The following is a 20,272-nucleotide window of genomic DNA, read 5'->3' as shown; positions in this document are numbered from 1 at the left end:
CTCTATTACTACATGTCTCCCAAGGTCAATCTCGACGCACGTTTGACCTTGAGGCCACGGAGCACAGGCAAACCACGTGACTCGCCAAGCAAAGGCACACCACCTGTGTGCGCTCGCGGGCTCTGCTGCTGTGATACCACGCGATCAGGAGAGGGCAGGCTGGGAGAGGCGTAGCTGTGCGTGCTAGCCGACTTCCACACTGTGAAACCATATGACTAGGAGAAGGTGTAACAGTTGCTAGGTCGGCGGTTTCTCCCTTCAGTTTTGCCATGGATGAGGTGCACGCCGGACCGAGTGTGTCAACTATTCGGCATCGCCATCAAGCCGCGTCTGGTCACCAGTCGATATAGCTCGCTGAGAAGGTGTCTGCTGAGGACGCAAGCTACACGAGCCACTGAAACTGAGAAGCAACGAGAAGCTGGACTTGCAATGCAATGGAATAGAGCTTTCACTCTGCATAACCAGGTTTAAAAGAGTTAAACCTCACTAAATTTTTCTTTCATGCTGTCAGTTTACCAATTTCTTGTACCACTTGAGATGTAATAGAAATATTCACAGTATTATTACCAATACCTGGTGTGTGCCTACATAATGCGGCCAATATGTGCAGCTGTCACCTCTACAGAAATTACTGCTTTGCTTGAGAAAAGACCACCCCACACCCCAAAGATGGCACTAAGCAATGAAGAAAAGGATATCGCACAGTGAAGCCAAATTGGAAGATGAGTCGAGATCAAGTGATGTTTCCGGGCTGTGTTTCTCAAAAGAGGCAATACAATTTCAGGCGACACAAGTATGTGTGGATGCTCATCCCGCACGAGCGACCCCTTAAGTCTTTAAGGTCAAGAACTGAACTGAATAAACTGAACAGGAGCCAATGACTCACAAAAAAAGGTCACAAATGCAGAGGTGTGCTATACAATGTCTTGCTCGTTTACAAAGGCATCGCCAAGCTCCTAAAACATGATCTCCACTGGAGTGAAGCCAGCTTGCTTATTTTGCTGCTCTTCAGGGCATGATGCATGTCTATGTGTCTTTCAATGTTAGGAATCTGTTTCAGCAACTGGCATCTGAGCCTTGGCAAGCATTTTCTTTTGCAGCTCAAGGAATTTTTAAAGGGCCACTGACCACCCTTTGGTCGAAATTATTTTCTGCCCTGGTAACTATGAGCCATCATCACTGGAATGCGCAGCCGCAAACATTTTTTGAAAAGACAAATTAATAGTGCAGTTACAGCCCCCACAATCAACCGATCTTGACATACTCCTCTCATTCCGTTCCCTCTCGGCGGATTCTCACTCCCCTGCCTGGCCATCTAGCCTCCCCGCAAGCCGAATTCCCCTTCCTCCTCAGCGTCTGGAGGGAGGTGTGGAGTCTGGTGAAGCAGGAGCTCTGTTTGAGTGCACAAAAACAAAAGACGTGAGATAAAAGCGCACAACGATTGGCTGACAGAATGAGTGGTCTACACCCACCCTTCACCCGTCAGTCAGAGCAGCGCCTCCTCTATTTTTACAGTGCTTGCCGAGTACGCCCGATCCACCCGTCCAAGGCCCTCTCCCATCCTCTTTTCCTACCTTCTCCCATCGGCTAGCCTTCGTGCCTGCTCTACTCCTGTGGGCAGAAAGTACCATTTGAGTGGCGCCTGACGACGAAAACCGGACGAAGACAATTTTTGAAATGTTCTCTCTTTCTTAGTGAGGCGGCGCCCTGCATCCCTCATGATCATCAGGCTACCTGTCAGGTACGGATGCATCCTAGAGCGTGCCGTTCGTGGCGCTGCTCATCATGGAGCCGCTGCAGGTGCTGGTTTTAAAAGGAGTCACAGAGACGAAAGGCTCTGGTAGCTTGTTCAAATCATGTCCGTCTTTTAGCTACAACGCTGAAACATTCCTGAGAGAGGCACTGAAACTGCTTGGCGGAAATATGAAATCAGATGCTAAATGTTGTAGTAGTTTTCGTTCTGATGTACCATTTTCCATGTGACATGTAACGTGGGAAGTCACCCTTGCTGGCATTTAGAATGCCTTTGCTGTGTGCTGGCAGTGCTGTGCGGGGAAGCCAACCTAACTTATGCTCGTCACATGTGTTTTTTGTGACCTTTGGAATTTCCATGAGCGCCTTCTGAGCGGCTCTAAATCTTCAAGAAAAGGTCTCTTTGCCCCCTGGTAAATGTTGCCTCAGTTGCCATCCCTTCACTGACTAAGTTTCTCTGCTCTTGTGTGTGCTTCTGATGAAATTTTGTTCTGGTTACTGTTCCGCGACTGCCCAGGACAGGTTTGATCCTCGGACCAGGATGAATTTTTCTTCAACTAAACTGCTTTCGCTTACAGCCATTTGGCTGCAGTGGTTGCCAATGAGTAAAAACTCCATTATTTCAAACCTACTCCACCTTGGGGGATTCCCCTGCATAAAATGAACAAAGGACATTGAAATCACAGGCAAAACTTACATCTTTTTGAGAGCTTGTTGCCAGTATTGCTCCAAACGGCCTAACTGTTCCGATGCGCACAGAACTGCAAATACAAAAACACTAAGTATTAACAGCACACACACACACACACAAAAAAACTAACTGCATGCTGTGAGATGTTCAACTCACATTTCAGGGTCACTAGCAAGAGTAACAAGTGCTGGAGTCACACGGCTTTTCAGCAGAGGATCAGCCACAGTCCCAACTAGAAGCTCAAAAAGACGGCCCGCATTGCTTCGGACCAGTGCGGTGTTATGGACAACTCCTTCCCAAAGAACAGACAGCAGAACTTCATGGTAATTTTTGTCCATGCTGGCCAGCAAAGTGATAAGAAAAAGAAAGTAGATTATGTTTGTAAACTGCTTTCTAAGCTACAAAATCAGTAACTTTTCAGCTACAAAAGTCAAAAGAAGAGAACAAGAACAGGTAAGGTTTGGTTTTAACGGGTTTAACGTCCTAAGGTTTGCTGACATTTTGCTGACGTTTCGTGGACATGACCTTGAGATTGAGCCATCTAATGTTTTCGCAGTAATGGTTAAGCGACTCAGGCTATAAGGGACACCGTAGTGAAAGGCTCCGGAAATTTCGATCACCTGGGGCTCTTTTAACGTGCACTGATATCGCACAGTACACAGGCCTCTAGAATTTCGCCTTCATCGAAATTCGACCACCGCGGCCGGGATCGAACCCACGTCTTTTGGGTCAGCAGCCGAGCGCCATAACCACTACGCTACCACGGCGGCTTAATAAAAACACATCACACCTAGAACATACAATATTTTACCGAGACGTGGTCATATGGTGGGATACACAAACAATGGCAAGGTTTCACCGCAAGATGTTGCTTCAGCTAGAGTCATGCAATTTTCAACGCCAATTTGAATTTGAAGCATGAAGTTTGCGCGTTTGGATATTGAAGTATATAAGTTTAGTTTTGAAACAACTAGTGCACTTTTATCACATGAAAATGAAAAAAAGACAGCCTGAATGGTCGAAGGCAAAGAAGACCAATACTTGGGGGCACAACAGGCGGCTAGCCGAGTTTCGGTATGTTTTCGTGGTTTCAACATGCCTCGATTTACTAGTGCAAATTAGCATAGGAAGTCCCAAGTGCCCTCTTAGTGGTCCTCGGACAAAGTTCATGCCGCAGCATGCATCTGCGATGAGGAAAACACCTTTGGCTAACTAATGATGCATGAGGCTCCATGTTAGCAAATCCCCCACTCGGTGTGATTGCTTCATCAATGTACCAAGATGCTGCGCTGTACAACCAGTGCTACAAGGACTATTATAACAGAATTTAAATGTCCGTATGTACCAGTCTCTACTCATCAGTCGTGACAGTGGCTCAGCGGTGACAGCTGCCGCACCAGTAGCTTGGCTTGCTGCCGACGCTGCCAACTCCTTGGCGCTCAGACTACTCTGCCAGACCCGCCGCCTCAGCCGTTAAAAGCGCTGAAGTACGTGCCGCAGTTTTTTTAGAGAACTTCGTTGTAGAGATATGGAAATGGGATCCATCATAACGCTGGTGCAAATGTAAACTAAGTGACGGTAACGACGGCTACTAGGGGCCTAGAAGCCTTCAACGTCCAGTCAGCCGTAGTCGTCATTTCAGCTGCTGCTAGGCTCCATCACTCGCCTCCAGTAATCTTGGAGTCCACGTTTACGTCAGTTTACATCACTTTTTTGGGTATTTCATCATCAAAGATTCCTGAGCTTATATCAGACTGGTGGGAAAAATTTTTGAATGTTGAATCCGAATCTCTTAACAATAAATGCACCTTTTGCCGCCAGACAAGCAACACCACGGCCACGAAATGCTTAAAGGTGCAGTGAAGAGGAATCTGAACTCGTCTTTTTGCCACGGGAACTCAATCTACACATTCTGAGCATTCTTAGAAACTTCGAATTGTTGCCCTGTGTGGCCGATTTCCCTAATTGAATCGAATTAACGTCCGACTCCTGCCTTATTTTCTTTAAATTCTCCCCGTACGGTGGGCGGAGTCGACCAACGCGTGGAGTGCCTTTCACCCAGTCCCGTGGCGGCTTGCCGCTCTGCCATCGGCAGAGTAGTACGTAGTAATCCATAGAAGCAAATAGTCCACGCGTATTTTTATTTCTGCGAGCTTATTTTGCGGCTATATTATCTGCGAATAAAACTATTTATTCATGAAAACCTAAAAAAACAAAATAAAGCGAATCAAAGCCTCCACGGAGCTGGCTGAAAGACACTCCACGTGTTGGTCGACTCCACCCACCGTACGTGGAGAATTAAAAAAATAAAGGCGGGAGCCGGACGTTAATTCGATTTAATTAAAGAAATCAGCCACACAGGGCAATAAGTCGAAGTTTTTAAAAATGCTCGGAACTTGTAGATCGAGTTCCCGCGGCAAAAAGACGAGTTCAGATTAATCTTAAGTGCACCTTTAACAATCGGATTTTGCTAACAAAGAAAATTTGATACAGTTGTAGTGTTCCTTTAAAGACCACAGACACCTAATTTTATTCGGTAACAAGTTTGCGCAACATAAAACAAACACAAAAGAGGCAGACAGGACGATGCACTCTAATGTTTGTCCTATGTTGCACTAGCTTGTTACTGAAGAAAATGCACCAACTAGCCTAGCAATAAGTTTTACTTGAGCATCTAATTTTAGTTTCATGTTTTTTTCTCCTTCAAATGATGCATCCAGGCACTAAAATACATTGTTCACCATGAGGCATTCGCCTACGAGCACTAAATATTTTATAATTGAATTCCTTTTTTATGCTGCTTCAGTTTCACAAACTGAACAATGGCTGTGGCACGTTAGGAGTGTTTAGTTTATGTGTGACATGAAAAAAACTGTAATACAACTGCTGATACATCTTATGTTGTCATTTCAGTCCTTGAAGCTGGCTGGCCTAAGTGTTGTGAATTAAAACTATGTATCTGAGGTTATAATGCAGTTTTTTTGTTTTGTTTTTAAATCATGACCTAAACACTCTCAACACACCACAGAAGTTGTTCGGTTGATGAAACATAGCATGGTCCTGAAAGGAGCTGAATCAACTGCAAAATCCATACCTGAGCTCAAGAATAACACTTTCCATGCTTGACAATGGAAGTTCACAGAGTGACACCACGAACAAGAGATTCCTCAGGAAGGCCACCAGCTCTTTGCAATCAGGCTCCTACAAAAAAACAGCCAGAGCAGTCTGTAACGAGGGAACCAGCTGCTGTTTAATTTTCTTTATTTCTGGAGGTTTAGAAATGAAGAACTGCAACCGGCAAGAAAGTAATCAGAGTTTTCTGCCTTTTTAAGGCTTTCAATGACCTGGAGATATTCTGTAGAAATGGTATTCCTACTGGGTAATATTATTTTAATTTGTTGTTCAAACACCCAAACTAACGAATGTCCTTCTTAGTCGAGCCCATTATCAGTAAAAGCTTGTTAATGCAACTCCTATTAATTCGGTAATATGGATAATTCGAACTGCCGGCTCGGTCCCTGCCAGCGTCCATGTAGCTCTGGCATTGCATGCTCGCTAACAGGCATGGGCAGTATCGAAGATGCACGTACCTTCGATGCTTCAATTAAGTATCTCAGGAAGTATCTGAGCATCGGTATTGAAAATACGTTTTTAGTATATCATGTATTTTAACGATACTCAATACTAAAAAAGTAGTGAGCCGCAGATTTTTACACTGCTGTGAGTCAGACTTTGGGACAGCGGCGCTCGCACAGGCAGTAGCGCACTGAAAAAAAAAAGGAAGAATTAGGAAAAGACAATACCAATATTCTTGGCCTGGTCAGCTGTCTTTCTTCCTAAGTTCGTTGTTTGGCAGACAGATCATATATACGCTGCACTTCTGCACGCTTGGTGACAGAAGGGACAAGGAGACAGCCTCAATGTTATGGTAGAAACACCACCCCTTCACGGCTATTTCAAGTTGCGGCGGCTGCCAACAGAAATGGAAGACTTTCGCTTTCATGCTCAGGAGGTTAGAGGACATTTGTTGTTCACTTTGTAAGCACAATAAAGATTACATACTCTTCCACACGCAGGTCCATTGGGTAATTAGCGCCGGCAGCATCAAATGAATCAGCTCACACATTCCTTTCACTTGGAGGACTAACGCTACAACAAGGGGTTCTCAAGAGGCATTAGTGAAACTCGAATTTCTTAACTATACCTCGAGGATCTTAGAGTCAACAGGACTATGCTTCAATCTTATCCACTGATAAAAAGGCATCTTCATAAAATGCAACATGGTAACGTGCTCATGTGCTCCCAAAGAGGAGCTTTTTTCCTTTGCTTTGCTTGAAGGATGGCTGCTCTTTCGGATCGGCAGTTTGAAGACATGCTGCTACTTACTACCATTAAATAAAAACATAAAAACACAGATGTTCAAAATATATTTTGCCGCAAAAACTTTTAGCCCTTCAATTCTATTCTTTGTTCTCCTTCAAGCCAGCAATGAAGAATGTTCAACTACAAATGTCTTTTAAACATATGCTCGGGAAATAACTGTTGGCTTTCCCAGGCACACAAACCTTGCCCTTTTTAGCACAGGACAAAGGCATATGAAACTGGCAAATACAGCAGTAACAAACGAAGAGCATCAGAAGGGGTTTGAAGTTCATTCCTATATAGTTAAGTGCTCAGAGACCGGTTTGCATGAACAGCATTAGCTTTAAAAAGATTTTGCTAGCCACCTTACAGAAGTGATTGTTTAAACGTCGCCATGGCTTCATTCCAATGCTAAAGTTTTAATGAAACCAGCTGCACTGTCAGTGGAGCTTAGAGAAATTCAAGCAGCCGGATTCATTTAATTGCTTTCAAGCATAGCAGGCTACATCCAGTACAGTTGAACATCAATATAACGAAGTAGCACTTTTCGGAAAAAACTTCCGTTATATCACGAACTTTGCTCCATCGATGTTTTTATCTTTCAGTGACGCAATCATATTGCACATTCCTAAAACCTTTCCGTTCCACTTTATTTTGCTTGCATGCTTTTGTGAAGACATTACCAGCAATCTTAGACGAAACAAGCAAAACGAGTGGCGAGAATAGTTCAGTAAAGATTTGTTAGCTCGAAATCGCATATCTCAAAATATCGGTTTAGTAGAAATTTTCTTCAGAGCCGAGCTGCTCCCCATGACACCGTGCATTTATATTATTTACCGCGAAGTATTTTCACAACAAATTGCGGAGTTCTCGAAATCTGGACTGATAGGTGAAGGTAAATGCCGCCACTGAAAAAGCATCATGAAAATCGCATGCTGCTGCACTGACTGCCACAAAGTGCACATCTTCACTGAATACGAAACCATGCTACACTGCGAAAGTCAGTTGATGGCGTCAAGCAACCCTCCAACCCATCACGTGCTCTCGCGGGCTGATCGGAATGGGATGTGTAAGCAGGAGGTGCCCGCAAAGTAGTGCAGGTGGCTTGCTTTGTGCATGGTGTCATCGACCATGTGCGCACGATTTACCATCGACTGCGTCCACACTTCACATGACCGGGCCGACCGGGCGTGATGGTGTGATTCTGTTTAGGGAGGTTTAACATCCCAAGGCGATGTCAGCTATGAGGGAAACCGTAGTGGAGGGCTCTGGAAATTTCGACCACCTGGGGTTCTTTAACGTGCACTGATGTTGCACTCCACCATCGCAATAGTACATGGGCACCTTGCGTTTCACCTCCATCGAAATGCAGCCGCGATGTCCTCGGGATCAGCACTGGACGGCTCTAATCACTTAGCCACCGCGGTGGGGCGAGATAGGCATGAGTTAAATCAAACATTGTTCCCAAACGAGAAACCTTTATTGCAACAAAACAAGTGTTGGAATTTGCCCAAATTTTCTTTGCGCTCGCGAAAACTTCGTACCATCGAAACTGCAGTGTAAAAGTAAAACTACTTTGTTAATTGAGGGAAAAAATACATTTCAAGCAGAAGTAAGAATGAAGAAGTTCGCTGCAAAGCGAACTTTGTTTTATCGAGGATTAACTGTACAAACAAAATTCCAAAAACCATGGAGAAATGTCTTAACCATGCAATCATATTACCAGCTTTATTAATAATGACAATTTCAGAGGTGTATCAAAGTGTTGGCGATGCAGTATCGAGTAAATGTATCAGAAATCAATTTTCATTCGGTATCTTGTATCAGTATCGGAAATGCCATTTTTGAGAATATCGGGTATTGTTATCAAATATACTTTTTTTTAACTATCGGGTATTGGTATCGAAGATGCTTTTTTTTTAACTATCGTGTCCTTCCCTGCTTGCTAAATCAAATAGTATAGGTTATGAAATTCGAAAAGGAAGGTCACGTCCAGATATGACCGGAACGGCAAAAGATCATCAAAACAGCCCTATTCAGAACCTAAATTCCATGTTGCAGGGTCACTTGCGTACCTCTGACATGCGTGCACTGGCACGCGTTGCGATAAACAGATGGCTTCGTCCCTGAAAACAGCTCGCTTCATTGAGCTTCGTGTCAGCCAGCAGCAACGGTGGCTCGACCAGTCTGCATCTACCAGCCAACCTAATCCAGCTGAGCCCCGTTTCAGACGTTGATTGTTATGTTGCTGGCGTTTTATTTCCCCTTTCCTTTTTCTCACCGCTTCGGCAATGTTCAGCATTTCCTTTGCTTCCATCTGCAATGTTCAGTTCTTCCAGTGCGCTGAAACTGCAAGTTGTCATGTGCCGTGCGCTGTTTCCGCAGTGAAGCCTGCTCACAGGCGACGGTGCTGCTTGTAATGGGTGTGACGCAGCAACGGGGAAGTTCCACCACATTGCAACATGAAGGATGCAGGAGGCCCTATCGATTTTGGAGCAGTTCTCCTTTGATGCTCCCGACAGTATGCATGCAGTAAAGCATTGATGGAAACTTGAAAACCAGACACTGCCACGCCGTTCTCATCTCAAAACTGGGCAACCATTGCCCAGTCTTTCACCAAATAAATTTACCGGGATGCAAGCAGTTCTTGACACTTTTTTAGGAGTGATTTGGTAATTCAAACTTTCGGATAATTCAAACATTTTTTCCGGTCCCTTGAAGTTCAAATCAGCAAGCTTTTACTTTGTAACACGGACTGGGGCCCATTATTATAATTTTGTTTTCTGTAGTCCCAACAGGGTTTGTCTGTCTTCAGGAGAGCAAGCTGCTGGGCACATAAGACACATCAGACACAGAAGACATTCATAAACGCTCGTGAATGTCTTGTATGCCCTTTCTTTCTGTCCCTTGTCCGTTTTTTGTGCTAACTTCTTCAGAAAATTGTCTGTCTTGGCCTGTGAGTAACACATCCATTAGGAAGAGGCCACTTGTTGCAAAGACGACAGCAACCGCAAGGTAGCTTTGTGGTTTGACCATCTGCCTCGCAAGCGGGAGGCGCAAGGTTCGATCCCCAGTGCCACCAGGTACCCACTGGTGATGCAATGGGTACACAAGCTTTCCCCTGCCCTGTTGCTTGGCTCCTCAAGGGAGAAATGTTAGGAAATGGGTCTTTGATACCACCATGTATAAAGAAAAATACTTTGTGCCAGGCAGCCCATTGGCCAAAACTGCCCTTGTGCCATAAAACACATCATCACCATCAGAATCCTTCCTAACTCTAGGTGAAGAATTGGATTTATTCAGGCAAAAAAAAAAGCAGTACAACATGGGGTAAGACATAAATGTTTGAAACAAAAAGAAAGTCATGTCAAGGACGCTTACCATTCAAATTTATAATTAAAACACAGTTTGGTGGTTAGTGCCGATGGCAAGGTCATAGCCGAGAAAAATGGTTGGGCCTAAATGCTCGGTTTTAAATGCTTCAAAGATGCACTAAAAAGGATTCTGAGCTTGTCTTTTTACCGCAGGAACTCGATCTACACGCTCCAAACATTCTTAAAAACTGTGAATTATTGTCCTCTGTGGCTGATTTCCCTACTAAATCGAATTAAACATCCTCGCTTCCGCCTTTTTTTAACTCACCTCCGAAAGTAGGAGGGGTCAACCAACATGTGAAGAACCTTCCAGCCAGTCGTGTGGCGGCTTGCCGCTCTGCCATCAGCGGAGTGATACATAAAGCAAAGAGTCCACGCATACTTTTATTGTTGTGGGCCTAATTTGCGGCTATGTTGTGTGTGACAAAACTATTTATTCACAAAACCTAAAAAAGCAAAAGCAATTGGCTGAAAGGCACTCCACACGTTGGTTGACTCCTTCTACTTTCAGAGGAGAGTTAAAAAAAAAGCCGAAGCCGGGACGCTTAATTCGGTTTAAATGGGAAATCAGCCACACAGGACAATAATTCGAAGTTTCTAAGAATGCATGGAGCATGTAGGTCGAGTTCCCGGGGTAAAAAGACGAGCTTAGAATCCTCTTTACTGCACCTTTAATGTAAATACTTCGGCTAAAGCAACTGCACAATGTGATTCGATAAGGCTGCATTAGGAGCATGCGCATTTACACTTTGCCTATGCACAGAGGCAGATGCACTCGACATCGATAGAAGCCTTGCAAAGTGCTGCCACCACACACTCGCTCAGTTATCGTCCTGCATTTCAAGTGTACGGACTTACAGCGATGTCGACTCCTCCGACCCAAGAGAAAGCGGAAGACATGGTCGCAGCCTGGCGCGCTCAGCGAGCAAAGCATCAGAGTCTTCGGCACCAGCGATTGAGAGAATTATTTCGGCAGTTCCCAGTGCATACCGGCACATCACATTGTGTGACCGAAGTAAACTTTTTAGTGCACCAGCACTTATAGTGACCATTCCCCGCATTTAGCCATTGTTTGTTTGTTTGTCTGAAGCCTGCTTTGTGGCAGGCTAGCCACCTGGCCACTGGGCTGTGGGCAGCCTGCCCAGGTGCGCGTATATAAAAACTAGAGTTCTCTCCAGCACAACTAAACCTTTTCAGTATGAAATCCAATTGCAACTCACCTTCTAAACAAAAAAGAACTCACAATTCAGCATGATTTGCCTGCTTAAGAGTATAGTCAACCAATTTTATCTTAGACCTGTACGCACAAATTGCCTAGCAGCTGATAATGCTGTCCAAAGGGAGCATAACTAGAGTTCACCATAGCACAACTCCCAATCGCAACAAGTTCACACAATCCTTAAAAACCCAGACTGAACAGAGAAACCTTTGTGTCCAGGTGTCGTTTCTATTTGTTTTCAGAACATTCGTACTGGCTATCCATCCTGCAGGGTGAGGTGCAGTAGTCTTTACAATCGAGATGGCACTTGGTAGTATTGCATAGCTTTTCAGCATTAAAAAAAGGGCACCCGCTAGCATTCACCATCATTATCAGCAAACTTCACGCCAAGAGAAAGGAGTGTACATTCATTACTCGAAGGAAAAAAAAGATTGTAGTTTTTGAGAGCCAAAGTAGGGGGTGCACTCATTATGTGAGTAAAGATTGTTTTTTACTGTTAGCTACAGTGGAAGTCGGTTATTTAAAAAGTAATGCTACGTTCATTCTGCGAGGGAAAAAATAAAAGATTGTACTTTTTAAGAGCCAAAGTAGGAGGTGCATTCATTATGCGAGTAAAGATTGTGTTTTACTGTCAGCCACAGTGGACGTCTGTTATTTAAAAAGTAACGCTAATTACTCCATCATTATTCAATAATCATTAACTAACTTTTAAATTAACACAGGCTGGTGGTTAGAGGATAAGGCGAGTGCATAGCCTTGCAGAAGATGATGTTATATCAGGCCTTGAAACAAAGAAAAAAATTCCTTCTCTAAAGCCCTTTATCGTGAGGACATCCAGTTCTTTTTTCCGCACCAAACCGAAACAGTGTACGATGTACGCAGGAGGTCCAGTGTAGACACAACTCCTGCTGGTAACTTGCTTCAGTACCTACGATCCCAAATTCTGACTGCCTGCGCTACAGCACCAGTTAATGCACTTTCTTTTGCTTTGTCGCTTGGTGCAAGGGAAATGGCAGCCATTTCCAACTACGTGGCCATTATGTTTAAGAGCGATGAAGCAAGACAGAGTGCAAGTCTAGGTACAACAAAGCAACCAGTCCAAATTTGGCATCATAATCAGTGCAACATGCCACCAGCGGACATTGCACTTGTGCTGGGCATCCCATGTAATCCGCATGTAATCCGCCCATCCCTCATGTAATGCCCCACAACCGGGGCCTTTGAGGTAATAAATAAATAAATAAATATGCATTTAGTTTCAGTTTTGTGTGGAAAAAAGCATCCTTAGTGCTGTGGGACTTGAGAAATAACTTTTCTTCATTTCAAACCTTGACATGCGATCTTTTCTATCACTGTGACCTCGCCATATGTACTACAGTTAAACCTCGATATGACAAACTTCAATATAATGAAATCCTCGATGTAATGAGGTTTTCCAGTTTTCATAACTTCGTGTCCATGGAACACGACGCATTTTTAGATTCAATACAATGAAGTAGATTTTGCTCTACTTTCAATGTAACGAAATTTCATTGCTGGCTGGAAACGAACCTGAGGAAAAAGCGTATTGCGGGAGTGAGTGGTTGAGCGGAGCACGTGCTGAGGCACGCATCGGAGTGCATACATAACATGGGTGCCGCCTGGCTTTCACATACTGAGCGTACAGGTAGATGCAATAGTATGGCGACTATCATAGTGGTAAGCGCGCCGCCAGCTATGCCATCTGGGGAACTACAGGCGAAGGTGGCATGAGTGTCTGCACATCCTTGGCAGCCTGCTAGGCCAGCCCGCGGTTTTCGCTATTTTGCTCAAAATCGGCACCGAATGCGACGGGCAGCATGCTGCATTTATCGTGTTTACAGATGATGCCCACAGCTTGGTAAAAGGACTGAAAGGGTAAGTGCCATTGGCACACCCATTGGCTCTGAAGCCTGTCATCACTCAGACGATGCGCGTATGTGCAAAAAGGCACACACTCGTGCTTATGGTGGGCGGGCTTGATTTCATTTCATTGCATGGTGATTGAAGGACACTCTTCTTGCTCTCACCGACATGGAGAAAGAAGGAAAGTAAGGGGAGGGGTAGGGGGCGGCAGACGGTATGGCCCCGCCGTGAGCCCGCCGCCGCCTCCACCCACGAGGGGTTGTAGCAGTGGCAGCGGCAGAATGTGTCTTCGTGTCAGCGGTGTGCTCGGGGCACTTACAAGATGATGATGACAGCAAAACAAACTCAAGACGGGTGCATTGTCCCCATCTAGTTACCCGCGGTACTTTAGTGGAGCGGGCGAGGTTCCTTTCAAACTCAATCTACTTTCGGTCCCCATCTACCAGGGGGGGGAATCCGACTGTGCGGCCTGCTCGTGGCCCCCCCCCCACCCGCCACCGGATACGGGCCGGTGTAGTTTTAGCTACTAGGCTTTGTTCCGGTACAATGCCAGTGCATCCTCTGGGGATGCAAACCCCATGGGAGTGGCAGTGACTCCCACGTGACTGTGAGGGCCAGTCGCGCTCATGAGGTCCGACGCCTGAGCAGAGGTAGGCCTGGGTTTATACTCAGGCTGGACCATGAAATCAGGCACCGAAGGCATATACAAACATCAAAAGGTTTTCAAATAGATGCTACTGCCCTCCGCATGCAGGGGCGTGCAGGTCTGGCTACCAACGCGCTGGTGTCTGGTTCCGTAGAAACCAGGTCTGCGCGGGGGTTTACAGTGGCCAGGCTCTAAAACGACGCCTCGGGGAATCGGCTTCACGGGCGGCTGCAGGGTTGTAATGGCCATTGCGGGATGCCGAGGAAGGGGGGCGTAGTACGACCAGTGCGAAAACCGTCGATGTTGTGGAGTACCGGCGGAGTAGGCGTGGGTCACCTCACCCTAAGCCATGTTCTTGGTTTGTGGCCGGTCAGCCCAGCCTTGAACACTCCCTCCTCAATAGGAGTGGAGTATACTAGGGGAGAAAATAAGTGCACGGTTGGTTCGTTGGAAGCACAGGTGGGTCCCCCGGAGGTATTAGGTCTTGGTGCCGAGGGCCGGAGGGCTGATAGGCTGACGACCTAAGCCTCTACTGGCCAGATCACACCACACATACTTCCGGTGTCCGAAAAATCGCGAAAAGCACTCGACAGTTATTAGCTGACAGGTTGGTAACAAACCCTGAAAGTCCTGGAGGGGCCCCAGGTAGCTGACCCCGAGTTAGGTTCTCCTGTCTCCGGTGGTCAGAGCCCATTGCGTTTGGTGGGTGGTCAGGCATCCTGTGAGCGGGACCGCACCATTGGGTAATCTTGACGCCCTCCCTGCCCTGGCCAGGCAGGCAGCAATGGAGTCGAGATAACTGAAGGATCTGACGAAAAACTCGCTGTCCCGACTCCCATCCCAAATCCCATAACCCATTTCCTGACAACCTTTCATCCCATCCATCTCGCCTATGCTTTCTGCTACTTCCCAGGGGAGATCAGGGGAGTCTCCCTGGGCCCGCTCCTCCAGCTGTGGGTCGCTACACTAGCTACCCCCCACCACCCCTATATTTTTTTCCCCTTTTTCCCCATCTACGGGTGGCAAAATTATCATTGCCCTTGGGCCTTTTCTTTTATCTTCTACCTGGGTTAAGCCTGTTGTACGTATGTGGTGCAGGCAGGGGCTTATTATTTTTCAATCTCTTTAGGTTGCCCCAACCTAATATATGTCCCCATCTACCGCGAGGTAGCTCACACCATAGAGATAGATGTGCCAAGGTGGCTTGTGAACTCTCAACATAACCAAGACGCGAGTAACGTCATGGTTGTTGCCGAAAAAAGGGCAGAAATAAAGGTCCACTTTAATTGCGAATAAATGTTTTTCCCATGAGTTATCGACGTGTTTTTGGTGAATTTTTAGAATGCTAGGAGATGAATTTCAATGTAGTGAAAGCTCAGTGTTACGAAGTAAACTGCAGATGTTACCAACTTCGTTAAATCAAGGTACCACCAGACTGCATGCTTAAAAAGGTTAATTAGTAAATATTCGGTAACAAGCTAATTACCATTACGTTTTAACTAATGTCCACCGTGGCTGAGTGTGTGCTCCTGAAAAGATTTTCTATTTCAACAACCCTATTTTAAGGAATATTTCAAAGTGCTTGATAAAACACCCAGTATGTCCTACACAAGTCAAGCTGGGCTCACACCACCAAAATATTGTGCTAGCTGGTGCAAAATACTTGCTGCTCACATGCACAACACCAATGAAAAGCGCAAAACGAAGGAGGAGCCGATGAGAACATTTTCCTGTGCCACAGGGAATTTCTCTGTCATAGAGGTCATGTCTGCAATGCTTTTAGGACAAGATCCACAAAACAAAGGGCTCAAAAAGACCAGCACAAGAAATATGTTCAAGGAAGAAAAAAAAAAGCAATAAATAAGTTGCCCTGTTTAGCAAACTGCAAGTAAAAGGCAGCAAAAATCGAAACATACGTAAGAAAATGCTGCTAGAATTCCTGATGCATACACTGGCCCCACAGCACTTGTCAATATGTCCTTTGCTTCCTGACTGAAGGCATCTGTGGAAGAGAAAAACTTAAATATTTAAGAAATACTGCAGACATGCCATGCCCAAGCAGGAGAGGTTTGTACAATCAGTATACAGCAAAAAGAAAAACAAAGAACACATAATCCAGTAGCACACTGATAATTACAATGAAAAGGCAAATCACAGTTCAACATATAATGCGTCAATTTCTGGGCAATAAAAATGGTGAGTTGATCGGTACTGTGTTCCAGTTTGATATCGAGCATGGGAAAAACGAGAATCTGTACGTGTTTGTTCGTGCTAATACAGGAGACATGGTAAGGTAGTGTTTGTTGCGGGAGGGTCTAGACGAATCTTTACTGAGGTAGTTTTCCGCATTAATACCAAGTTTGAAAAAATATAAGGACTGAAGGAAGGTTAGTAGGGCTTGCTTTCTCCTTTCGTCTAGTGGATCTAGGCCAGCAAAACGCAGCATGGATGAGAGCGAGTTGCGGCACCTGTACCTGTCATAAATGAAATGAACTGCTAAGCGTTTAATTTTCTCGAGTTTCTCAATGTCACTTCATGTAAGCGGGTCCCATGCCGCACAGGCATATTCAAGTGTGGGTCTGACATAAGCCTTGCATGCTTTTTTTTTTGTAGAGTATTGTAAAAAAAACTTAGCTTATAATAACGAATATATATTGCAAAAAATAGGCATCTTTCAATTCAGATATATATATGGTTTTACATGTTTAACTTGTTAGTTTTGACTTGGTTATTATTTTATTTGTTTGCAGCATTTTAGCTAGCTAGCTTTAGCATGGTGTTAAAAATACTACAGTACACACTTAAAGTATAGTGTTAGTCCACCAGTGCAAATTATACATGCTACATCACTGCTTCTTAGACTCAAAAACATCTGAGACAACAGGAACAATCCTTCACAAATGAACACCTTGCACAACAAGCCATGCTTTGTTATAAATCTGTCAGAGGTTAAATGTCGGGACAAAGAGTGACCTGAAAATAGTGATGCATTGATGTGCGCCTTGTTCTGTTAGCAGACAAAGAGTGCCACCACAGAGATACCACGCAAGAACATATGGAGCCAGTTTACACCTTGCCAACAAAAAAACAAGGCCTGAAATGTACTCACTTGCATAAAGAACACTCCTTTTTCACCCCGAGAAATCTCAGAAAATTTAGGGGGGGGGGGGGGGGGGGGGGTTATTATGCGAGCTAAAATATTCAGAAAAAAATTGAAATAAAAATTGGTCAAAATGTAGGCTGGTCTAGTGAAATAAACACTTTATTCAGTGCGACTCGCCTTGAACATAAAACAAAATCCAATCATCAGCATGGTTTTCGCTCTACAAAGCATAGTCAGTAGCTTTTATTTTAAACCTACATATACAACTAGTGCAGCGGCCCGTAATGCTGCCTGAGGAGACAGCAACTATAGTTTGCTCTAGGACAACTCGCAGCCTTCAGCGCAAAGCCCAACCACAACAAGTTTCTACAATACTTAATATGGCAGATTGAAGGAAGAAGCCCTTTGAGAGCAGGCGTGGTTTCTTTTGGTACTCTGATTCCTCGCAGAGCATTTTTATTGGCTGTTCCTCCTGTAGGAAGTGATATAGAAATTTTGACATTCGACAGATGGTGCTTATATTATTTCACAGTTGTTTCAGTATTCATAAAAGGGTGCCTGGAAGCATTCTGTACCACCAGCAGCAGACAGCAGACCAAAAGGTGGGGCACATTCATAATGTGCGTAAAAAAAATTGCACTTTTTCAGAGTCAAAGTATGGGGTGTGGTCATTAAGCGAGCACGTCCTTACCCATTCATTTTCTAAGCTGTTGAGCTTGGACTGCCTACGTAGTGTTCGGCAACCAAACAGCCAACCAATCCAACTGAACAAAATAACTAACACGGCAGACTCTCTGACCAAACAGCAAAAAATAATTAACATGGCAGGTTCTCTTGGCCAACAAACAGCATCCAACCTTTGAATTAGAGCTGGGGGAAAGAATTGCCTAGGTGAATGATTAGGTGCTCCAAATTTAATTTCATGAACATGCACTCCCCTATTGATGGTAAGTCACATATGAGGGTGCTTTCATGATGCGGTACACAGATTACTTTTCACTACCTGCTCATAAAAACTCATTTCATCTGAGGAACAATGTGTGTGGCTCACAATAGCAAGAATCATCCCAAAACATTTGCTGAACAGTTCAGAGCAGTTCCTTCCATTCACCATGATTTGAGTTCAGTTACTAGACAACAAAAACTTTTTGGTCTGTCTAGGTTCTGTCTCTGTAAACAATAAGATTCAGCTCAAGTTGTAAGTTCTGTACTAGTCAAGTTTGAAAACTTGCCAAAAACTTCCCCTAAAATGTCAGCTTTTTCGCTAAGCCACACAGTAAAAGATCTATGTCCAGAATCTATGTCCAGAATAATGCAAGCCATAATAATCAAATGAGTCACGGCAAACAATGTCAGCAGCAAAGGTGCAGGAGACCTGACGGTAGCACCAATATAAGCCATTCCTGCATCTAAGCCAGACTGCTCAGTAAGAAAGGAATAGAGTTGTGCTTTGGTGAAGTGCTAAGCGGCATCCCGAGGACATAAAGTTAAAATAAAGTATAGTTTAGAAGAACTCCTATTTGGGCTAGATGGTTCATTGTACTCGTGAAAGGAAAACAGTAGCGCCGAAAAAACACACACACAGCTGAAGAAGACTTAGGACAAGCTTGTCCTACGTCGTTCTTCAGCTCTGTGTGTGTTTTTTCAGCGTCACTGTTTTCCTTAAAATAGAGTAAAACCTCAATAATTCTATGTCAATTAATTTTAAACTCCCAATAATTTGTAAATTTCTGCCATCCTGTAATTTATAACATATCATATTTACTTGCGTAATTTGTGCACTTTTTTCTTTAAGTTAGGGCTTCAAAAAGGGAATGCGCAAATTACACGAAAATTTTCTGAAAAAGTCCTAAAAAGCTCTACAAAGGTCATGACGTACTGCATATACTGTATACTGCCGCCTATATGTATAACTCCCATCTTGCACCCCTTGCTGCCCAACAAAAAAGTTGACTCCAAATACAAGATGCATGACCCTTTGCTCCCCCACTCCGATCCACAGTATGTAGTTCTCCATGGGAGTACGTACAACTGTTCGTGTGGGGACTGCCGGGGTGAGCGAGCTGGGTAAACAGTGCACAATTTGTGCCCTTGCCACTCGCACCTTTAGCAACTACACACGGCGACACACCCACGCCGATGTTCCCAAACCTGCCTTGTACGCACCCACGCACATGCTGGCAGTTTGGCACAGCAGAGCGCAACATATGAGAGTAAAAGTTTTTGTTCAAAATCCAGGAAAAAAGTTGGGGGTGTGCAAATTATATATGGGCACAAATTATACGTGAGTAAATATGCCTAATTTTACCACATAATTTGAGACGGTAGCCTGCACTGACTATGTTAATTCAAAGACTCGGCGTTATGTGGGAACATCCAAGTTTGTTATAAATTCGGGAGCACTGCGGTTCGATTTTCAACACAGCAAACTCCAACTCAGTATGCGGGACAATGACATCATGGCACACAGACAGTGAAATACTTCTCTCAGGACTGTTGCTAATAGGTTCCACTACCACTTCTATCATCCTAGTGGCCACTTTATTCCCGCAAACGTCCTTATTTTATCCACCAACCTGACTCACTGATGTCCCCTGCTATGCTTGCCCTCTCTTGGAATCCATTCCATTACCCTAAAGGACCATAGATTAGCTTGCCTTTGCACTGCATGCCTTGCCCATGCCCATTTCTTATTGATCTCGACTAATACCAGTGCCACACAGACCCATTTAATGGAATGAAGTGCTTACAGCCTGAAGTTTCAATGGCATTCAAGCGGTGCCAGACGCATAAATTTAGCCTTACTGTCATTCACGATCTACTGAGTTTGGCACAACTCATTCCCCCAAAGCAATTCATACTTTCGTCCCCAATCCCCATGCAAAAAGTATGCAGCGTTGTAAGTAACGACTTCCTATCCAGTAGCAGGTGTTTGACGCATAACTTTCCGTTCGACGAGGTATCTCTACTGCAGTTTTGATGTGATGGGCACCATTTTTACCAGCAATTCTGACAGATACTCTAAGCTTGTGCGTCAACACACAAGTTTATCGCTACTTTTTCAACTTGTAAAGAAAGTACAGCGGCATTTTCTGCAAAAGTAATTTTTATATTACATTTGAACGACTTTGCCGAGATATTGTGCACGTTAGGATTGTTTATATTCAGGTGAAATTATTAACTGTCTTGCAGGCACTCGCATCACTGTGACTTTCGTACAGCGACATTATATGTGGACGTA

At 44.5% G+C, this 20,272-nt stretch overlaps 1 protein-coding gene across 7 annotated transcripts in view; it reads right to left on the bottom strand.

Moving 5' to 3' along the window:
* Positions 1-20,272, bottom strand: part of LOC149351063 (RAB11-binding protein RELCH homolog) — a 131,755-nt gene that overhangs the window by 20,858 nt on the left and 90,625 nt on the right. For all 7 annotated transcript variants that reach the window (XR_016290499.1, XM_089580261.1, XM_089580260.1 and 4 more), the window contains exons 16-19: positions 15,845-15,930; positions 5,538-5,644; positions 2,600-2,782; positions 2,450-2,513 (exon numbers count right to left, since the gene is read on the bottom strand). Coding sequence is in view for 6 of the 7 variants with exons in the window: in XM_089580261.1 (XP_089436387.1) it covers positions 2,450-2,513; positions 2,600-2,782; positions 5,538-5,644; positions 15,845-15,930 (440 nt within the window). In the remaining variant the exon portion in view is untranslated. The remainder of the gene's footprint in view (positions 1-2,449; positions 2,514-2,599; positions 2,783-5,537; positions 5,645-15,844; positions 15,931-20,272) is intronic.

This window comes from Amblyomma mixtum, chromosome 3 (genome assembly GCF_055824585.1).
Source record: "Amblyomma mixtum isolate Tamu chromosome 3, ASM5582458v1, whole genome shotgun sequence".
NCBI lineage: Eukaryota > Metazoa > Arthropoda > Arachnida > Ixodida > Ixodidae > Amblyomma > Amblyomma mixtum.
This window is presented reverse-complemented; position numbering and strand designations above follow the sequence as displayed.